General features: G+C 40.8%; 1 protein-coding gene across 1 annotated transcript in view; it reads right to left on the reverse strand.

Annotated features, from left to right (window-relative positions):
- Positions 1–2,833: 2,833 nt before the first annotated feature.
- RPS6KA1 (ribosomal protein S6 kinase A1) overlaps positions 2,834–16,752 on the reverse strand; it is a 121,220-nt gene continuing 107,301 nt past the window's right edge. Inside the window, exons 13-22 of the mRNA XM_075853455.1 lie at positions 14,515–14,617; positions 12,021–12,145; positions 11,783–11,905; positions 10,703–10,792; positions 10,411–10,569; positions 9,797–9,958; positions 9,634–9,710; positions 8,344–8,461; positions 5,890–6,027; positions 2,834–4,904 (exon numbers count right to left, since the gene is read on the reverse strand). Coding sequence (XP_075709570.1) covers positions 4,782–4,904; positions 5,890–6,027; positions 8,344–8,461; positions 9,634–9,710; positions 9,797–9,958; positions 10,411–10,569; positions 10,703–10,792; positions 11,783–11,905; positions 12,021–12,145; positions 14,515–14,617 — 1,218 coding nt within the window. The 3' untranslated portion in view covers positions 2,834–4,781. The remainder of the gene's footprint in view (positions 4,905–5,889; positions 6,028–8,343; positions 8,462–9,633; positions 9,711–9,796; positions 9,959–10,410; positions 10,570–10,702; positions 10,793–11,782; positions 11,906–12,020; positions 12,146–14,514; positions 14,618–16,752) is intronic.

A 16,752-nucleotide genomic window follows, 5' to 3' on the forward strand; every position in this document is an offset into this window, starting at 1 on the left:
ATCATTCCTGAACGATTTCACTGTGGCAGGGTGCACCATCCTGCGGAGAAGCAACTGCCATGAGGGGGTATACTTGATCTGCAACAATGTTTAGATAGGGCATAAATGTAAAATCCAAATAAATGCAGGGCCCCAAGGTTTCCCAGCAGAACATTGCCCAGAGCATCACACTGCCTCCACCAGGTGTCCTTTTCCCCCGGTAAGCGACGCATACGCAACTGACCATCCACATGATGTAAAAGACAATATGATTCATCAGACCAGGAAACCTTGTCCCATTGCTCCATGGCCCAGTTCCGATTCGCATTGCCCACTCTAAACAGTCTGCAGTTACACAGCAAGCTGCAATGCACGGTGTTCTTGGCCCTTTTCTATCATAGCCAGCATTAACTTTTTCAGTAATTTGTGCTACAGTAGCTCATTTGGGATCGGACCAAACTGGCTAGCTTACGATCCCCATGCACATCGATGAGCCTTGGCCACCCATGACCCTGTTGCCAGTTCACTGGTTTTCTATATTAGGACTACTTTTGTTAGGTAGTAACCACTGAACACCGGGAACACCTCCCAAGACCTTTTTTGGAGAGTGCCCTGACCAACAGAGGCCTGGCCGGTTTTGGATGATCTGGGATGACTTCTTGGATGAGTGGTGGAAATGCGTTTGTAGTAATGTTAGCCAGTTACGCCTTAGAGTATCACTGTTACAAGTCTACTTTTTGTGGATATCTTGGGCAGATTTACTAATGTGATTGCACCTAGACCAGGGGTCTCAAACTCGGCAGGGTAAGTGGGCCGCATATAGAAAAAAATGGGAAGTTGACGGGCCGCATTACTTTCAAATTTGATACAACACAAAATTATTGTTAATAAATTACTCATTTGAACTACTATAACACTATATTACTATAATAATAATACTACTACTACTACATTACTATAATAATACCGCTAGGTTTAAAATTTGAGATATTTCTCCACGTGCTTATTTCAAGAATCCAGTTTAAGTGTCGCTAAATGCAGTCCGGCGGCTCAGTTGGCAGCCACACATGTCAAGCTTGGGCAGCCCCTTTTTAGATAATGCTGCCGCAGTGCCCTCCATGGATGCTGCCGCAGTGATGTCAGGGGCTTGCCCAGAGCTGGTGTTCCGGAGCAGAGCCGCTTCTAGCACTCTGCCTGGGATTCCAGCTCTGCTCCTGACATCACTGTCCATATATGGACAGAGAGGTCAGGGGCAACCCCAGAGCTGGAGTCCCGGGCAGAGCGCTAGTAGGCTCTTCCTGGCACTCCAGCTGTGGTCCTGACATCACTGGGACTCCTGCTCTGGGGAATTCCAGAGTCCCGGAGCAGAGCCTGTACTAGCGCTCTGCTCGGGACTCCGCTCTGGGGACGACCCCGATACACTGTCCATATATGGACAGCGATGTCAGGGAATTCCACAGAGTCCCGGAGCAGAGCCTGTACTAGCGCTCTGCTCGGGACTCCGCTCTGGGGAAGACCCCGACACACTGTCCATATATGGTCAGGGATGTCAGGGAATTCCAGAGTCTAGCGGCTCTGTGTGCCGCGGGCCGCAGATGACAGCCCCAGGGGCCGCAGATGACAGCCCCAGGGGCCGCATGCGGCCCGCGTGCTTGAGACCCCTGATCTAGACCTTGTCGTAAAATGTGTCAAAACGAGGTTTATTTCAGACACATAATGTTGCATACTAATAGACCTACTTATGAAGCAAATGCACCAAAAAGAACAGATGATCGTGCCTCACTAGACACTTTTCAAAATTGTCTCAAAAAGTGGCTTAGCTTAAAACTTACCAAATTTGTCACAAAAAAACTTAACTAAGCCAGGGAAGAGGTGGTATGAGAAAGGGGAAAACCGTCTAACAAGATGTGCTGAATCTCATACAGCGTGTACCACTGGAATAAATTTGGCACTTCTGATTGCCTAGTTTAAGTTTACGCTGTCTAAAAAGGATTAGTAAATCTGCCCTATTATCTCTCACTTTGGTAAAATGGAGCCCTGGAGTCAGAAATGGCTTTGTAACCCTTATTTTAAACATTTCATAAAACTTTTCTCATGTTTTCTATGCATAAAACAAGTACAGATGTAACAATGTGTAACTTGATTGTTAGTTAAAGAGTGCTACATCTGTAGTTCATGCCCTAAACCTACTGCTAAAGCAGTTCTTCAAAGAGTTGGCTCGAAGATGTAAAGACTAAGGGTATGATCACACGGGCTATTTTCAGCCACCTCCAAACATCTGCCCATTGATTTCAATGGGAAAAATAGCATTCCATACCCACGGGGCGGTTTTTACGTGACCGTTTTTAAAAACGGCCGTGTAAAAAAAAACGCCTTGTAAAAAGAAGTGCATGTCACTTCTTGAGCCGTTTTTGGAGCCCTTTTTAATTGACTCAATAGAAAAACAGCTCCAAAAACAGCCGCATATAACGCTAGTTGCTTAAAAAACGGCTGAAAACCAGAGGCCATTTTCCCATGAAAACAGCTCCGTAGTTTCGGCTGTTTTTTCTTAAGCGTGTGAACATACCCTAATATACATTACAGGAAGCATTGGACCGCGATAATTGCTGCTAGTGGTGGTGCAGTTTGTGGCACTTTTTAACATTATTAATTAGAAGTAGTAATAATAATGAAAAATAAAACTACATTAAGCTTCATGCATATGACCAGAATATGACAAACTGACAACATGTTGACTATGTCTAAATGTCGATGTTCTCACCATCAACTTTACTCACATCTCGGCATTACGTGAGTTAAAGCCTTACAGAACCATAAATTACTGTATAGTTTAAAGAAGTATTGCACTAGTACACAGACTTTAAAAGTATTTATTACATAATATTTTTTTTCTTTTTAGATCTTAATTACATAAAAGAATCTTCTGTTGAGGTTAGCTAACCTTGGCGACTCTGTGGCACATCCATGTGCAAGGCTATGCCTTAATCACTACAAACTGAGCACATTGCTGTAGATATGTAAAATGCACCATGTACCAGCAGTGATATGGTTTCCCCCACAAACTCAGCCAAAATGCCAGTCACAAAATTGTAAATGGACTTCATACCCCTGATTTTTTTTTTTTTTACCCTTTGGTGAAATGACTACAAAGCATAGCAGAACAAAGACAACACAAAATTGACAGTAGCTCAAAGCGAAATAATGCTACTTTCAAGAAATAATTTAGATATCGATTAGGAAAAACCACCACCAATAAAAAGGAACATATATATGCAAAATACACCACAGAGACTTTGCAAGACTTTATTAACAGCGCATGAAAATGCCCTAAATTGGTCAGGTCTCGCTTTAAAAAAATTTCTTAGTTGCTGAAAAATTCCTGTAAAATGCACAATGCTGGAGAACTATACACTTATCGCAGATCAACTAAATATGGCAGAAAAGTGTGATTGGTGGATGTCTGAGCCACAGGACTCTTTTCCTATGATCAGGGGTCCTTGTTCGCTCATAAAATAGTGGCCATTCCTATGCAGAGTGCTTAGTGGAAAAAATACCTTTAAAGCAGAAAGATCGTATTGTCAACCGCATCCAGTTACTGATTTTACTTTCCTAAATTAATATTTCATTTCCTGGAAGAGATCCCATAACAACCCGTTACCTGTGGAACAGCTAGATAGATGAGTAGATACGTGTTTGTTATCCATAGGCCTCCATCATCTCGCGTGAGATTATAGATGGTCTGTAACACAGTTCAGCAATCAATGGATCCACCACAGCTAGATGGTCAGAACATGGCAAACACTAGTATGTACAACTTCCACATTAACCAATAAAAACCTGAAATAAGATATGTATTCACTAGTGAGATTTCCCTTTATATATATAAAAAAAAAAAAGGTTGTTCGATATGACCAGATATATATAGTGGGCATGGTCAGTCAGTGGGAGACCTTATGGCGTTACGAGTGAAATGAGGAATCCTTTGTTACTTTTTTAGAGATACTTATGAATAAATTGGATTTATGTCACGAATTTACATGTTTAACTTATACCAATTTACACATGCTAAACTTGTCTTTATTCATATTCTCCTTCATTAAACTCCCCGATCTTATCTTTGCATTTCACACATCCCACAGCTGAATATCCAGAAGTTGTTATATTCAAGTTGTGGTTTTTGAAAGCTAGAGTGTTTCTCACACCTTTCCAGGTGCAAAAGGTACTGGACAGGTTGTCTCCTGGTGCCGGACCAGAAAAGGCCCCTAGATAACACAAGAATAAGTAATTCACAGTGAGCCCTTAGGTGTACAAATACACCGAAATCTGCATTTTTATGAACATCATGTATTTGATGGTGTAAACGTCTTTTTTAGCACAAAGCAGAAGGCAGAAAACAGATTTTTAAAACCCAGAATTTCTCCGAGTTTCACAAGTAAAATAGCAATGTCTCTACTGTCACAGACAGCGAGAGTACAGACAGCCCTGAGATAGTGCTGTAAAGGGATGAGAAGCGGCATAAAATGATTCACAAAATGGAAATGGCCACATCCAGTGGAAAAAAAATAATAGTCATGTCTGCCTCATCATAACGATTGTACCGTATTCATTTAGGCAATATGCCATGGCCCTAGGATCCTCCTGCTACTGTAAAAATCACACAGCAAGCCCATTCTATACTGAATCCATGTTTGCAGGAGGAACACCGTTTTATATGGTCATGGTAAAATACGGCGTCGCACCGTTGATGAAAGCTGGTAACGGTTAAAAATCACCACAAGTCATGATTATAGGGAGAAAACCGGCTACAGAGTGGTAGAGGGCAGTTTCTTGACACGTCGCTGTGCAAGGATGGAGGATTTGATTGGTTGCAGCTCAGGGACTGGCTTAGAGCTGTTTAAGGCAGAATACGTTGCAGCCATAGCTCCCTAGAAAGTCAAAAGAAATGTAATTACCACACGTGAAGTGTTCGGCGCTAAAGTGGGGAACGATGCAAAGATATAGTTAAAAATGAACGCATATCGGAAGCAGCTCATACAAAACTAATTGATTTAGGCCTCGTTCACATTAGCGTCTGGTTCCGTTCATCGGTTCCGTTCGAGAAACCCATGAATGGAAAGACAAAACTATAGCTTCCGTTGCATTACCATTGATTTCAATGGTAATGCTTCTGTTGCAGTTGGTTTTCGTTTCTTACGGTTCTGTAAGGTTTCCGCTTTTTCCTCTGAACGGAAACCATTTGCAACAGAATCGTTACCATTGAAATCAATGGTAATGCAACGGAAGCTATGGTTTCCATTTGTCTTTCCATTCATGGGTTTCTCCGACGGAAAGGTCTAACGGAACCCGACGCAGATGTGAACGAGGCCTTATTTGTAAAAAAAATGTTTAAGTGAACCTCCATGTTTGGGGTACTTATACATTTTGCTAATACATATATGTTTTATTTTGGTCCTAGTGAACCGGTAGTAGAAAATACTTTATATAAGTAGATACTTTTAGTTAGAACTTTGACAAAGACGACATTAATGTGCCGGGCTAAGCATTGCGATCAAAGCGGTCAACTTTTTGTTGCTATTCCCCACCTGGAGACACAGTATCTAGGAGGGTATGTCCCTACCAAATTTATGCAAACCTTGCAGCCACGGCTTAGCCCATACATGGCCTACCCCCACCTTGTCACGTGGCTGCTAACAGTAATAGACCTCGTGCTGTACAAATATATCACCATGTGTATTGGGTGGGGCTGATAACAGGTTGTTTTTATAGTTGTGTCTCTTAGATTTATTGTTCTTTTGGAGGTTTAATATATTATCTTCGTGAAAAATCTTTGCAGTTTCAAGTTGTTTCTTAGAAGCAGGTAACATTTAATTTCTATGAGTGAATGACAAGAGTACAAGAAGGAAACGTCACCTTCACCAACTGTGCATCCTGTCTATTAAGCAGACTCTGAGGTAGCAGGTCTCGTTTTGTGATCCACTCATGTTGCAGAACTTGGCGTGCAGTGAGCCGGCGGTGGGGGTCTACATGCAACATACGAGACACCAGGTCCTGGGAAAAGATAAAGCATATCAAACGTAATGAATTCACATTAATGTAACACTCAAAGTTCTTTCAGAAATTGGGATTCGTTTGGAGTGAATTGACACAGGCAGGAGCATAAGAGTTTCATTTATGTGAGCATCTTGAAAAGATCAGAAGACAAAAATATAAAATACTCTATATACACAACTTAAATAAACCAATACACCACCACAGCCAACATCTTCACAGCTGCCCAGGAGCTGCATTGCTATTGGCTTACAAATGCTGATAAAAAAATGCAAGTGTAAAAGCGGCCTGAGAGTCCAAGTCTAAGGCCTCATGCACACGACCGTAGCCATGTGCATGCCCGTGATTTTCGCGTCGGCCGGCCACAAAGTATCGCCCACGAGACGCCCGCAAATCGCGGACCGGGCACATGGCCCCATAGAAACTAATGGGGCCGCAATTCTCCCGTGGATTTTCGGGGGAATTGCGGCCGCAAAAGCACGTTCGTGTGCATGGGGCCTAACAGTTGTTCTATTATTGTGCAATATAACATGCTTGTCACTTCCTCAGATGGTTTTTTAAAAAAATAAATAAAAAAAAACAAGACAAACTATACATATAGTTATATGGTCTTAAACAATTCTTCGTGTCCTCAAGGCCAAAAGTGGCCTGGTCCTCAAGGGGTTAGAGCTTGCCTCTTTGCGTTCTTACGGTTGTAACTTTTTAATTTTTTGTTACACAAAGCTGTATGAGACTTTGTTTTTTTTGCGGGGGATGAATTATACTTTATTCATGTGCCATTTTTTTGTTACATATGTATTAGCATTTAGTTTATATTCCTTTTTATTTGGTCAAAAATTAAAAAATAAATAACTTCTGCTGCAGATAAAGGTTATTTGTTGTCCAGGAAAAAGCATTTCAGCGCTCCGTTTTGCCCAGATTATTGTAAAACACTCCATTAGAAAGACATCACAAAAATGTAAAAACGCAGTTGGCTCTTGAAACGCGTAAGTGGTTGTTTTTGTTAAATTTGTATTGTGATGTTTTTCTATTGGAGTTATAATAATCAATAATAAAAAAAATACTGGTCGGGTGAAAGGAGTGCTGGACTGCTTTTTCCTGGATAAGTTATCTGCACCTACAGAGGTGATATATGCCCCTTTGTGTTTTTTTAAAAAAAAATCCCATAAAGGGATTTTTAATTTAGAAAATCCGGTCAGAAATTACGCTGTGTGTGGACATACTCTACAGCCGTTGTCCTGCTTCTGATTTCCCAGACAGAGCAGTAGTAACCGCGCGATCAGCATGACCATGATGCGCTACCTTCTGCAGCTCATGATAAGCAAACTCACCATAGAACGCCAGACGGTTAAAGCATAAAATGGTAAAACAATGAATTAGCGAAGCGTGATAAATTTCTACCTATTGATATGATCAGACAAAATAGTAAAGACATAAAATTGATATTCCAAATACCTTTTCTGCACCGGTGATATCAGATTGGGATGTACTTATCTCTGTGTCGCACAGGTTATGTTTGCTTAAAGGGGTATTCCCATATTTTAATCCCCCTACAGAGGTGGGACCCCAAACTATTGGGAAAACATAGGTCCCCTGACGTCAATTTCACCAGGAAGTGCGCACTGCTTTCTCCATTTAATTGTCTGGAATTTACAGAGTCAGGCAAGCTTGCTTGCCTCTTTCCGTAACTCCCATAGGCTGTAATAGAGAAAGCATTGCGCATGCGCAGCCCACCTCTCCATTGAGTTTGTAACTGGATGCCGCTGTTGTCAACCAACTCGTTTGGCGGAATGGGTGTCATCTGTGTGTATATGACATAAATGTTCGAGATGAGAAAACCTCTAATGAATGCAGACACGCTTTTTTACGGCAGCAAATAGTTCTATTAAAAAAACTTTTCATATCACGTAATTCTAGAGAGATGCCTTTACATGGTGCTTGAAAACTGTGGTTGCACAAAGGATTGTGAAGTTGCAAACCATGTGCCTGGCTGTTTCATACTGTTCCTGCCGTATCTACAGCATTATACGCAAGACTGTGTATACAACAGAGTAAGCAGTATTGGTCATGATATTGCTGGAAAGCTGGTCATGTGATCGAGCTGCTGAGCCTAACTAGATCCAGCTCAGTTCCGACAAATGCCATGTAGCTAGGGCCCCATTGGGTACAAAATTAAAATGAAGCAGAAGTCACTTTTATAGTTTAACAAAAGAAAAAAAGTCACAGCTATTAAACCATCATAAGTGTGAAATTATTATTACACAGTGTCTGGTCATTATGAAACATATGCTACTAGTCATCTAGTGGGTTACATACCTTTGCAGATTCTGATACAGTATTCCAGTTTCCCCCTCTCAATGTAAACTTTCCACTTCCAATTCGTGCCAATATCTCCTCTGGTGTGTCTTCTGGGCCATTCGCAAATGGAGTGTATCTGTAGGGATAAAAAAAAATAAAAAAATTATATATATATATATATATATATATATATATATATATATATATATTATTCAACTAAATGAAAGTATTTGTGTGAATTTACTTGGATTCGAATATGGTTGTCTATAAAAATGACTTCATTTAGAATTATTCCAATAAAAGAACTTCTGCAAATCCTTTTTTTTTCTAATTTGCACGTGGGTCAAGCAGTCTTCAAAAACATAACCAGCACCAAAACGGAGAGGAGCTGGACTTGTAACATACATAGTCTTTGTAGACGTATACAGTCAGCCTATACACGTGACAGAAGAGTCTGATTAAAAAGCCATGCATTAATATACAACTCGACTCTGTGCTGACAAATACCAGTCGACACGTCACTGTTCTGACCAGAAGATCATCGCCGGTGGCTGTGTCTTGCCTGCCAGCCCTGAAAGAAGTTGGCTTAACTCACTTGAATACCTTGAACCAGACTTTCATGGGTCCCATCCGTCACATTGCCGCCTAATTCGGCTTTGCTAACTTATTACATTCAGGTACATTTTGGTTTGTATTTTAGGCTATTTCATTTCTCTAATTCTTATTTTTTATCCTTCTATTTTCCTGGTTTGACTACGAACAGCTCAGACTGGCTGGCATTTAGTGCTGTACTGAATTCACTATGAAAACATATTCCAAGTGCGTCAAATCAACCTTATGCCAGTTTTGCAGAACGTTAGGCTGGGTAGGTCATTAGCTATGTTATGGGCAATGGAACCACTTTATTTTCATGATCATTTTGAAATTCTTCAACTATGATTTGCAAATATCACTTACATTTGACACAATAGTACAACTATAGAGTAGGGGTCAGCAACTCCCAGCACTCCAGCTGTTGTAAAACTAGAACTCCCAGCATGCACTGAGCCAAAGGCTTTATTATTCCAGCCAAAGGTTGTCAGGGCATGCTGGGAATTGTAGTTTCACAACAGGAGTGCCGAAGGTTGCAGACCCCTGCTATAGAGGGCGTATAGATCCATTCTGCTACATAAGATGACAGGTCTACTATAAAAGGTCACAAGATGATTAGGGAGCCTTGGTTTAGAGAATGCATCGTAGCCCAGGGGATATGCCACAAGCGTATCTTATGGCTTACAATGCATTTCGGGTACCAATTCCTGTTCTTACCCAGCCAGCATTGTATAGAGGAGAATTCCCAGACTCCAGATGTCACATCCTTCGTCATATCCTTGCCTCTTCAACACCTACAGAAACATTAAAAGTTACATTACACATTAACATGCATGCCTCCTACACTTTCTCTTAGCCTATTCTTCAAGGGCCTTATTACCTCTGGGGCCACAAAATTGGCAGTGTAACATGGAGTCATTAGTAATCCATTTTCTGCACGCAGTTGTTTAGCAAATCCAAAATCGCAAATCCTTATGGATTCCGGGTTTCCAGATTCATCAACATACAGGATATTGCTCGGCTTCAGATCTCTATGAACAACCTATTTTCAAAAGAAATTGATAAAGATGTGTACATTTAACATAGGTCTGTGTGTATTATTAGACATCCTGGGAGAAATGTATTACCTGTTCTACACCAGTTTGCTGGTGTGAAAAAGGTGCAAACAGCACAAAAGTTGCAAATTAGTGTACATTTTTTTTTACTTTGGTTCCATTTGTGCACGCCACTTTTCCCCAAAAAACAACAAGGGGCCAGAGATTAGTGGGGAAGGACACCCACAACCCGACAAATTTACTATAATTTAACACCAGAAAAGGTTGTAAATGATAGCGCAAATCTAGGCCAGCTTGCAGATTTGCACGAATGAGCAGAGACGCAGCTAATTAGGCGTAGTAAATAAGGCGAAACTTACTTCAGCGTGTTTCAAATGAAGACTGGTGTATGAAATGCCACTCTTAATAAATCCCCCCTCTATGCACATAATATTCTCACCCCTTGTGAGTGCAGATATTCCACTGTCTTGCAGATGGTCATGAGAACAGCACATGCCTCTCTTTCCGAAAAAAACTTGAGACGTAAAATTCTGTCAAGCAGTTCTCCACCTCTCATAAGCTCGGTCACCAGGTGGACACTTTTTCCCTCTTCATATACCTGTTTTGGGTTGTACAGAGAAACCATTATAAATACTTACTCATGAAATAAGGGGTGCTGTTAAAATCCTGGAGGCGCTGCTTTATCTGCCATTTCCTTTACAACAGCCAATTTGTGTACTGTATATACTTACATCCTTTAGTGTAATTACGTTGGGATGTTGACCATATCTGCGTAAAATCTCTATTTCTTCTGATGGGTCCCTCTTGGTTTTATCTATGATCTGCAGTAAAAAGAAGTTTAATGGACAAAGTAAGGGGCGCACACACACAAACACGCACACGCACCTTTTCCACCGGCCAATTATCGGGCAAACAAGCGTTTACAGAATGCTCGTTCCCGATAGTTGCCCTGTGTAAATGGGGCAACGATCAGCCAATGAACAAGCAAGCTCGTTCATCGGCTGATGGTATCATTTTAAATTAACAAAATTTTATCGTTATCGGCAGCACATCCTTCTGTGTAAACAGGGAGTCGTGCTGCCGACATGATAGAAATGCATGCGGGCGAGCTTCTTGTGAAAGGAGCAAAGGAGCGCCGATCAACAAGTGGTCTCGTTGATCGGCACTCATTTACACGGCCCATATCGAGCCATGTAAAATTTACCCTAAAGTAAAATACATAACTGAGTGTTCAGACTAGTCAGTGTTTTTTTTGAATTGCCCTACTAAAGGGGTTGTATAAGATAAGAAAAAAAAAGGTCTGTTAAATGGAGATGAGCTGAAATATTATATGGAGCCAATGGACCAAACTGGTGCTTTTTCCCGTTTTTCATACAACCCCATATGACCTCGTACGTACGTGTACACACACACACACACACTTTCTGCATTGTAAAACGTATGCAAAAACGGTCATGCATTTTATTGCTTTCGAACATGCTTTTTTGGTGGCATTTTCTATTTAGTTTAATTTTGGACATGCGTTTTTAAAGTTCTATTGAGAAGCTTATGGAGAAAACCCAAGAAAAAAACCAACATACCTAAAGCATGCTGCATTTTGCTGAAAACAGCACTGACCAGAATGCTGTTAATGTAGACAGTATCAAATTTTACTATAGACTGCCCAAAAACATCTGGCAGCGGCCTTTTACCTCAAAAGGCAAAACAGGGCCTTGAACTTTGCCACTGCTTTTGCCTCTCTTGTAGTTTACATATAGACAGTAAAATCACCAATACAAGTAAAATATCTGCTATTCCCGGCAATTCCATACCTTCACAGCATATTCCATATTCGTTCCCTTGTGAACACAACGCTTGCACACAGAGTAGGAACCATCGCCAATAGTTTCCCGTAGTACGTACACATCACTGAATACAGCATTTTTAGTGTATATCTATATAACATTAGGAGATCGTGGAGAGAAAATTAAATTAAATTACGTGATAAATGACAAATATCAAATAAACAACCATTGTTTATAGCTATAAACACTGAAGTGTTACGGTCACCTTTGGTAGAGCGAGTACTGGAGAAACAGTGGCTTTTCCATCCACCTCGGTTAATGTTGGAGCCACAAAACTAAAGCCACGGAACAGCTGATGAGCTCCTGCGCTGGGAGGAATTCCAGGGGAGTCTGTATAAGAAAGAAGGGAATTTATAAGAGGCAATGTCTCCTGGTATAACATGTAGCTACTTTTTCAGATATTTCTAGAGTTAGAAGTTGATAGGCAACATGTTGAATTGGCATATAGACTATGGCAAATACAGCATGGAATAAATCTTTAACAAACACAATTCACAATGTTTCAATGCGGTTAACATGACTGTTTACAGGGGCAGCATTTAGCAATGTTATATATTGAAAAAGACTAATGCAGTCACTGTGCATTTTCCCTGTGTATAAAACATTAGATTGTAAGCCTAGTTGAGTACAAAGGTGTAACAATATATCTACTAGATTATAGGTCTTCAACCTTTCCTGCTCTTGAGCCACATTCAGAAGTGACAAGTGTGCAGTGTGGAGCCGAACAGTATATTTAAATGCAAAATCAACCAAAGAGATCGCCAAGTAATATGGCTCCTACCCAAGTGTTAACTGCTAGTGATAGGGATTTGACCAAGGTGCCAACGGTCCATAATGCCATTTATCCCTAATGCCTCTAGTGTAAAAGAGTGTTGGCAGCTGCCGACAGTTAAGGAGCCACCGGTTCAAGAACAATGTAGTATATGATCAAATGGCTAAGCGCCAGCAATGCAAAATTCAATGCTAAATTCAAGTGCACAAAGTTGTAAAATTCTAAATTTTTTGCGTTTATGAATATCAGATTACAGTAATATAATGGGATTTTATTCCAGATATACAGTGAAGGAAATAAGTATTTGATCCCTTGCTGATTTTGTAAGTTTGCGCACTGTCAAAGTCATGAACAGTCTAGAATTTTTAGGCTAGGTTAATTTGACCAGTGAGAGATAGATTATATAAAAAAATAAAATAAAAAAATCAGTCAAAATTATATATATTTATTTGCATTGTGCACAGAGAAATAAGTATTTGATCCCTTTGGCAAACAAGACTTAATACTTGGTGGCAAAACCCTTGTTGGCAAGCACAGCAGTCAGACGTTTTTTGTAGTTGATGATGAGGTTTGCACACATATTAGATGGAATTTTGGCCCACTCCTCTTTGCAGATCATCTGTAAATCATTAAGATTTCGAGACTGTCGCTTGGCAACTCGGATCTTCAGCTCCCTCCATAAGTTTTCGATGGGATTAAGGTCTGGAGACTGGCTAGGCCACTCCATGACCTTAATGTGCTTCTTTTTGAGCCACTCCTTTGTTGCCTTGGCTGTATGTTTCGGGTCATTGTCATGCTGGAAGACCCAGCCACGAGCCATTTTTAATGTCCTGGTGGAGGGAAGGAGGTTGTCACTCAAAATTTGACGGTACATGGCTCCATCCATTCTCCCATTGATGCGGTGAAGTAGTCCTGTGCCCTTAGCAGAGAAACACCCCCAAAACATAATGTTTCCACCTCCATGCTTGACAGTGGGGACGGTGTTCTTTGGGTCATAGGCAGCATTTCTCTTCCTACAAACATAGCGAGTTGAGTTAATGCCAAAGAGCTCAATTTTAGTCTCATCTGACCACAGCACGTTCTCCCAATCACTCTTAGAATCATCCAGATGTTCATTTACAAACTTCAGACGGGCCTGTACATGTGCCTTCTTGAGCAGGGGGACCTTGCGGGCACTGCAGGATTTTAATCCATTACGGCGTAATGTGTTACCAATGGTTTTCTTGGAGACTGTGGTCCCAGCTGCCTTGAGATCATTAACAAGTTCCCCCCATGTAGTTTTCGGCTGAGCTCTCACCTTCCTCAGGATCAAGGATACCCCACGAGGTGAGATTTTGCATGGAGCCCCAGATCGATGTCGATTGACAGTCATTTTGTATGTCTTCCATTTTCTTACTATTGCACCAACAGTTGTCTCCTTCTCACCCAGCGTCTTACTTATGGTTTTGTAGCCCATTCCAGCCTTGTGCAGGTCTATGATCTTGTCCCTGACATCCTTAGAAAGCTCTTTGGTCTTGCCCATGTTGTAGAGGTTAGAGTCAGACTGATTAATTGAGTCTGTGGACAGGAGTCTTTTATACAGGTGACCATGTAGGACAGCTGTCTTTAATGCAGGCACCAAGTTGATTTGGAGCATGTAACTGGTCTGGAGGAGGCTGAACTCTTAATGGTTGGTAGGGGATCAAATACTTATTTCTCTGTGCACAATGTAAATAAATATATATAATTTTGACTGTGATTTTCAGTTTTTTTTTAAATATAATCTATCTCTCACTGGTAAAATTAACCTAGCCTAACAATTCTAGACTGTTCATGACTTTGACAGTGGACAAACTTACAAAATCAGCAAGGGATCAAATACTTATTTCCTTCACTGTATGATACTGTGAAAGTAAATGCCTACAGCGGTGTTCCATAAAAAAAATACCTTTTGGAGTGCGTGACGTGAATTCTGAGTCAAAATAGTAGGTGTCATCTGGCTGTGTAACTGCAGGTTTGAAGGGAGGGCTGAGCTCTCGTCGGTACAGCTTCTGTTAGTATAAAGAAGGCGTAAATGAAAGAGCAGGATAGTGTCAGGCTCCGTTTCCACTATTGCCATGGCTTCTGTTCACACTATCAAAACGGATCCGGACAAATCATGTCATATCCCGTTAACTTATAAAGTGGTCCGTTTGGTTTTTGAAGGCAAGAATAGCATTGAAAACTACGATATTCTTGCCGTCAGAAAAACAACAACTTATGTTTCTTTTACATGTTAAAAAGGATACAAAACACACATGCGTTTTATTGGCTTTGTGGAAATATTTTGTAAAAACTTAAAAATGTATTGTTAATCCACACGAACTGTGGTGGATTGTATAATGTGGACAGTGACATGGAATACACAGGTTGTACTGGTAATTGACATCACATTGTCTTGGCCGAAATTTAGAGTATTTGCTGGAAAAAGCTCCCGACTTATACGTTAAACGTAGGCTGTGACGGATGCCTAAAAGTGTCAACCATCAAATACAGACGGATTTGGCATCTGTTTAACGCATATATGTTGAGATTTTTAAGACGTATATGTTAAACAGGTGCCATAATAGCCTGTCAGTCATGGATGCCGCTGTAAGGCATCAGTCACCCACCGGCTATTATGGCATCCATTTAATGTATACGTCATTAAAAGCTATTGAAAAGCTCACGATTTATACAGGTTAGGTCCAGAATTATTTGGATAGGTGACAAGTTTTGGCATTTTAGCTGTTTACCAAAACATTGAATATACAGTTATATAATCAATATGGGCTTAAAGTGCAGACTCTCAGCTTTAATTTGAGGGTATTCACATCCTAATTTAACGAAGGGTTTAGGAATTACAGCTCTTTAATATGTAGCTGCCTCTTTTTAAAGGGACTAAAAGGTAATTGGACAATTATCTCAAAAGCTATTTAATGGGCTGCATGGGCTGTTCCCTCATTAATCCATCATCAATTAAGCAGGTAAAAGATCTGGAGTGGATTCCAGGTGTGGCATTTGCATTTGGAAGCTGTTGCTGTGAACCCACAACATGAGGTAAAAGGAGGTCTCAATGCTAGTGAAACAGACCATCGTAAGGCTTAAAAAAAATAAGAAATCCATCTGAGAGATAGCTCAAATGTTAGGAAAAAATCAACAGTTTGGTACATCCTTGGGAAAAAAAAAAAAAAAAAAGAGCGCGCTGTGATCTCGTGAACTCCAAAAGGCCTGGACGTCCACGGAAGACAACAGTGGCGGATGATCGCAGAATCCTTTCCATGGTGAAGAAAAATCCCTTCACAACATCTACCCAAGTGAAGAACACTCGCTGGAAGTAGCTGTATCAGTATCTAAGTCTACCATAAAGAGAAGACTTTATGAGAGCAAATACAGAGGGTTCACCACAAGGTGCAAACCATTAATCAGCCTCAAAAATAGAAAGGCCAGATTAGACTTTGCCCAAACAACATGTAAAGAAGCCAACCCAGTTCTGGAACAGCATTCTTTGGACAGATGAAACTTAGATCAACCCGTACCAGAATGATGGGAGGGAGAAAGTATGGAGAAGGCTTGGAACGGCTCATGATCCAAAGCACACCACATCCTCTGTAATACATGGTGGAGGCAGTGTGATGGCATGGGCATGCATGGCTGCCAAAGGCACTGGGTCACTAGTGTTTATTGATGTGACTGAAGACAGAAGCAGCCGGATGAATTCTGAAGTGTTCAGGGATATACTTTCTGCTCAGATTCAACCAAATGCAGCAAGGTTGATTGGACGTCGCTTCACAGTACAGATTGACAATGACCCAAAACATTCTGCGAAAGCAACCCAGAAGTTTAAGGCAAAGAAGTGGAATATTCTGCAATGGCCAAGTCAATCACAAGATCTCAACCTGATCGAGCATGCATTTCACTTGCTTAAGACAAAAAACTTAAGGCAAAAAGACCCACAAACAAGCAACAACTGAAGACATCTGCAGTAAAAGCCTGGCAAAGCATCACAAAGGAGGAAACCCAGCGTTTGGTGATGTCCATGGGTTCCAGACTTCAGGCAGTCATTGCCTGCAAAGGATTCTCTACAAAGTATTAAAAACAACCATTTTATTTATGATAATGTTAAATGAGGAGGCTGTGTAGAAAAATTGTTGCAATTCCTAAACGT

This window comes from Rhinoderma darwinii, chromosome 2, assembly GCF_050947455.1.
Source record: "Rhinoderma darwinii isolate aRhiDar2 chromosome 2, aRhiDar2.hap1, whole genome shotgun sequence".
In the NCBI taxonomy this organism is placed as follows: domain Eukaryota; kingdom Metazoa; phylum Chordata; class Amphibia; order Anura; family Rhinodermatidae; genus Rhinoderma; species Rhinoderma darwinii.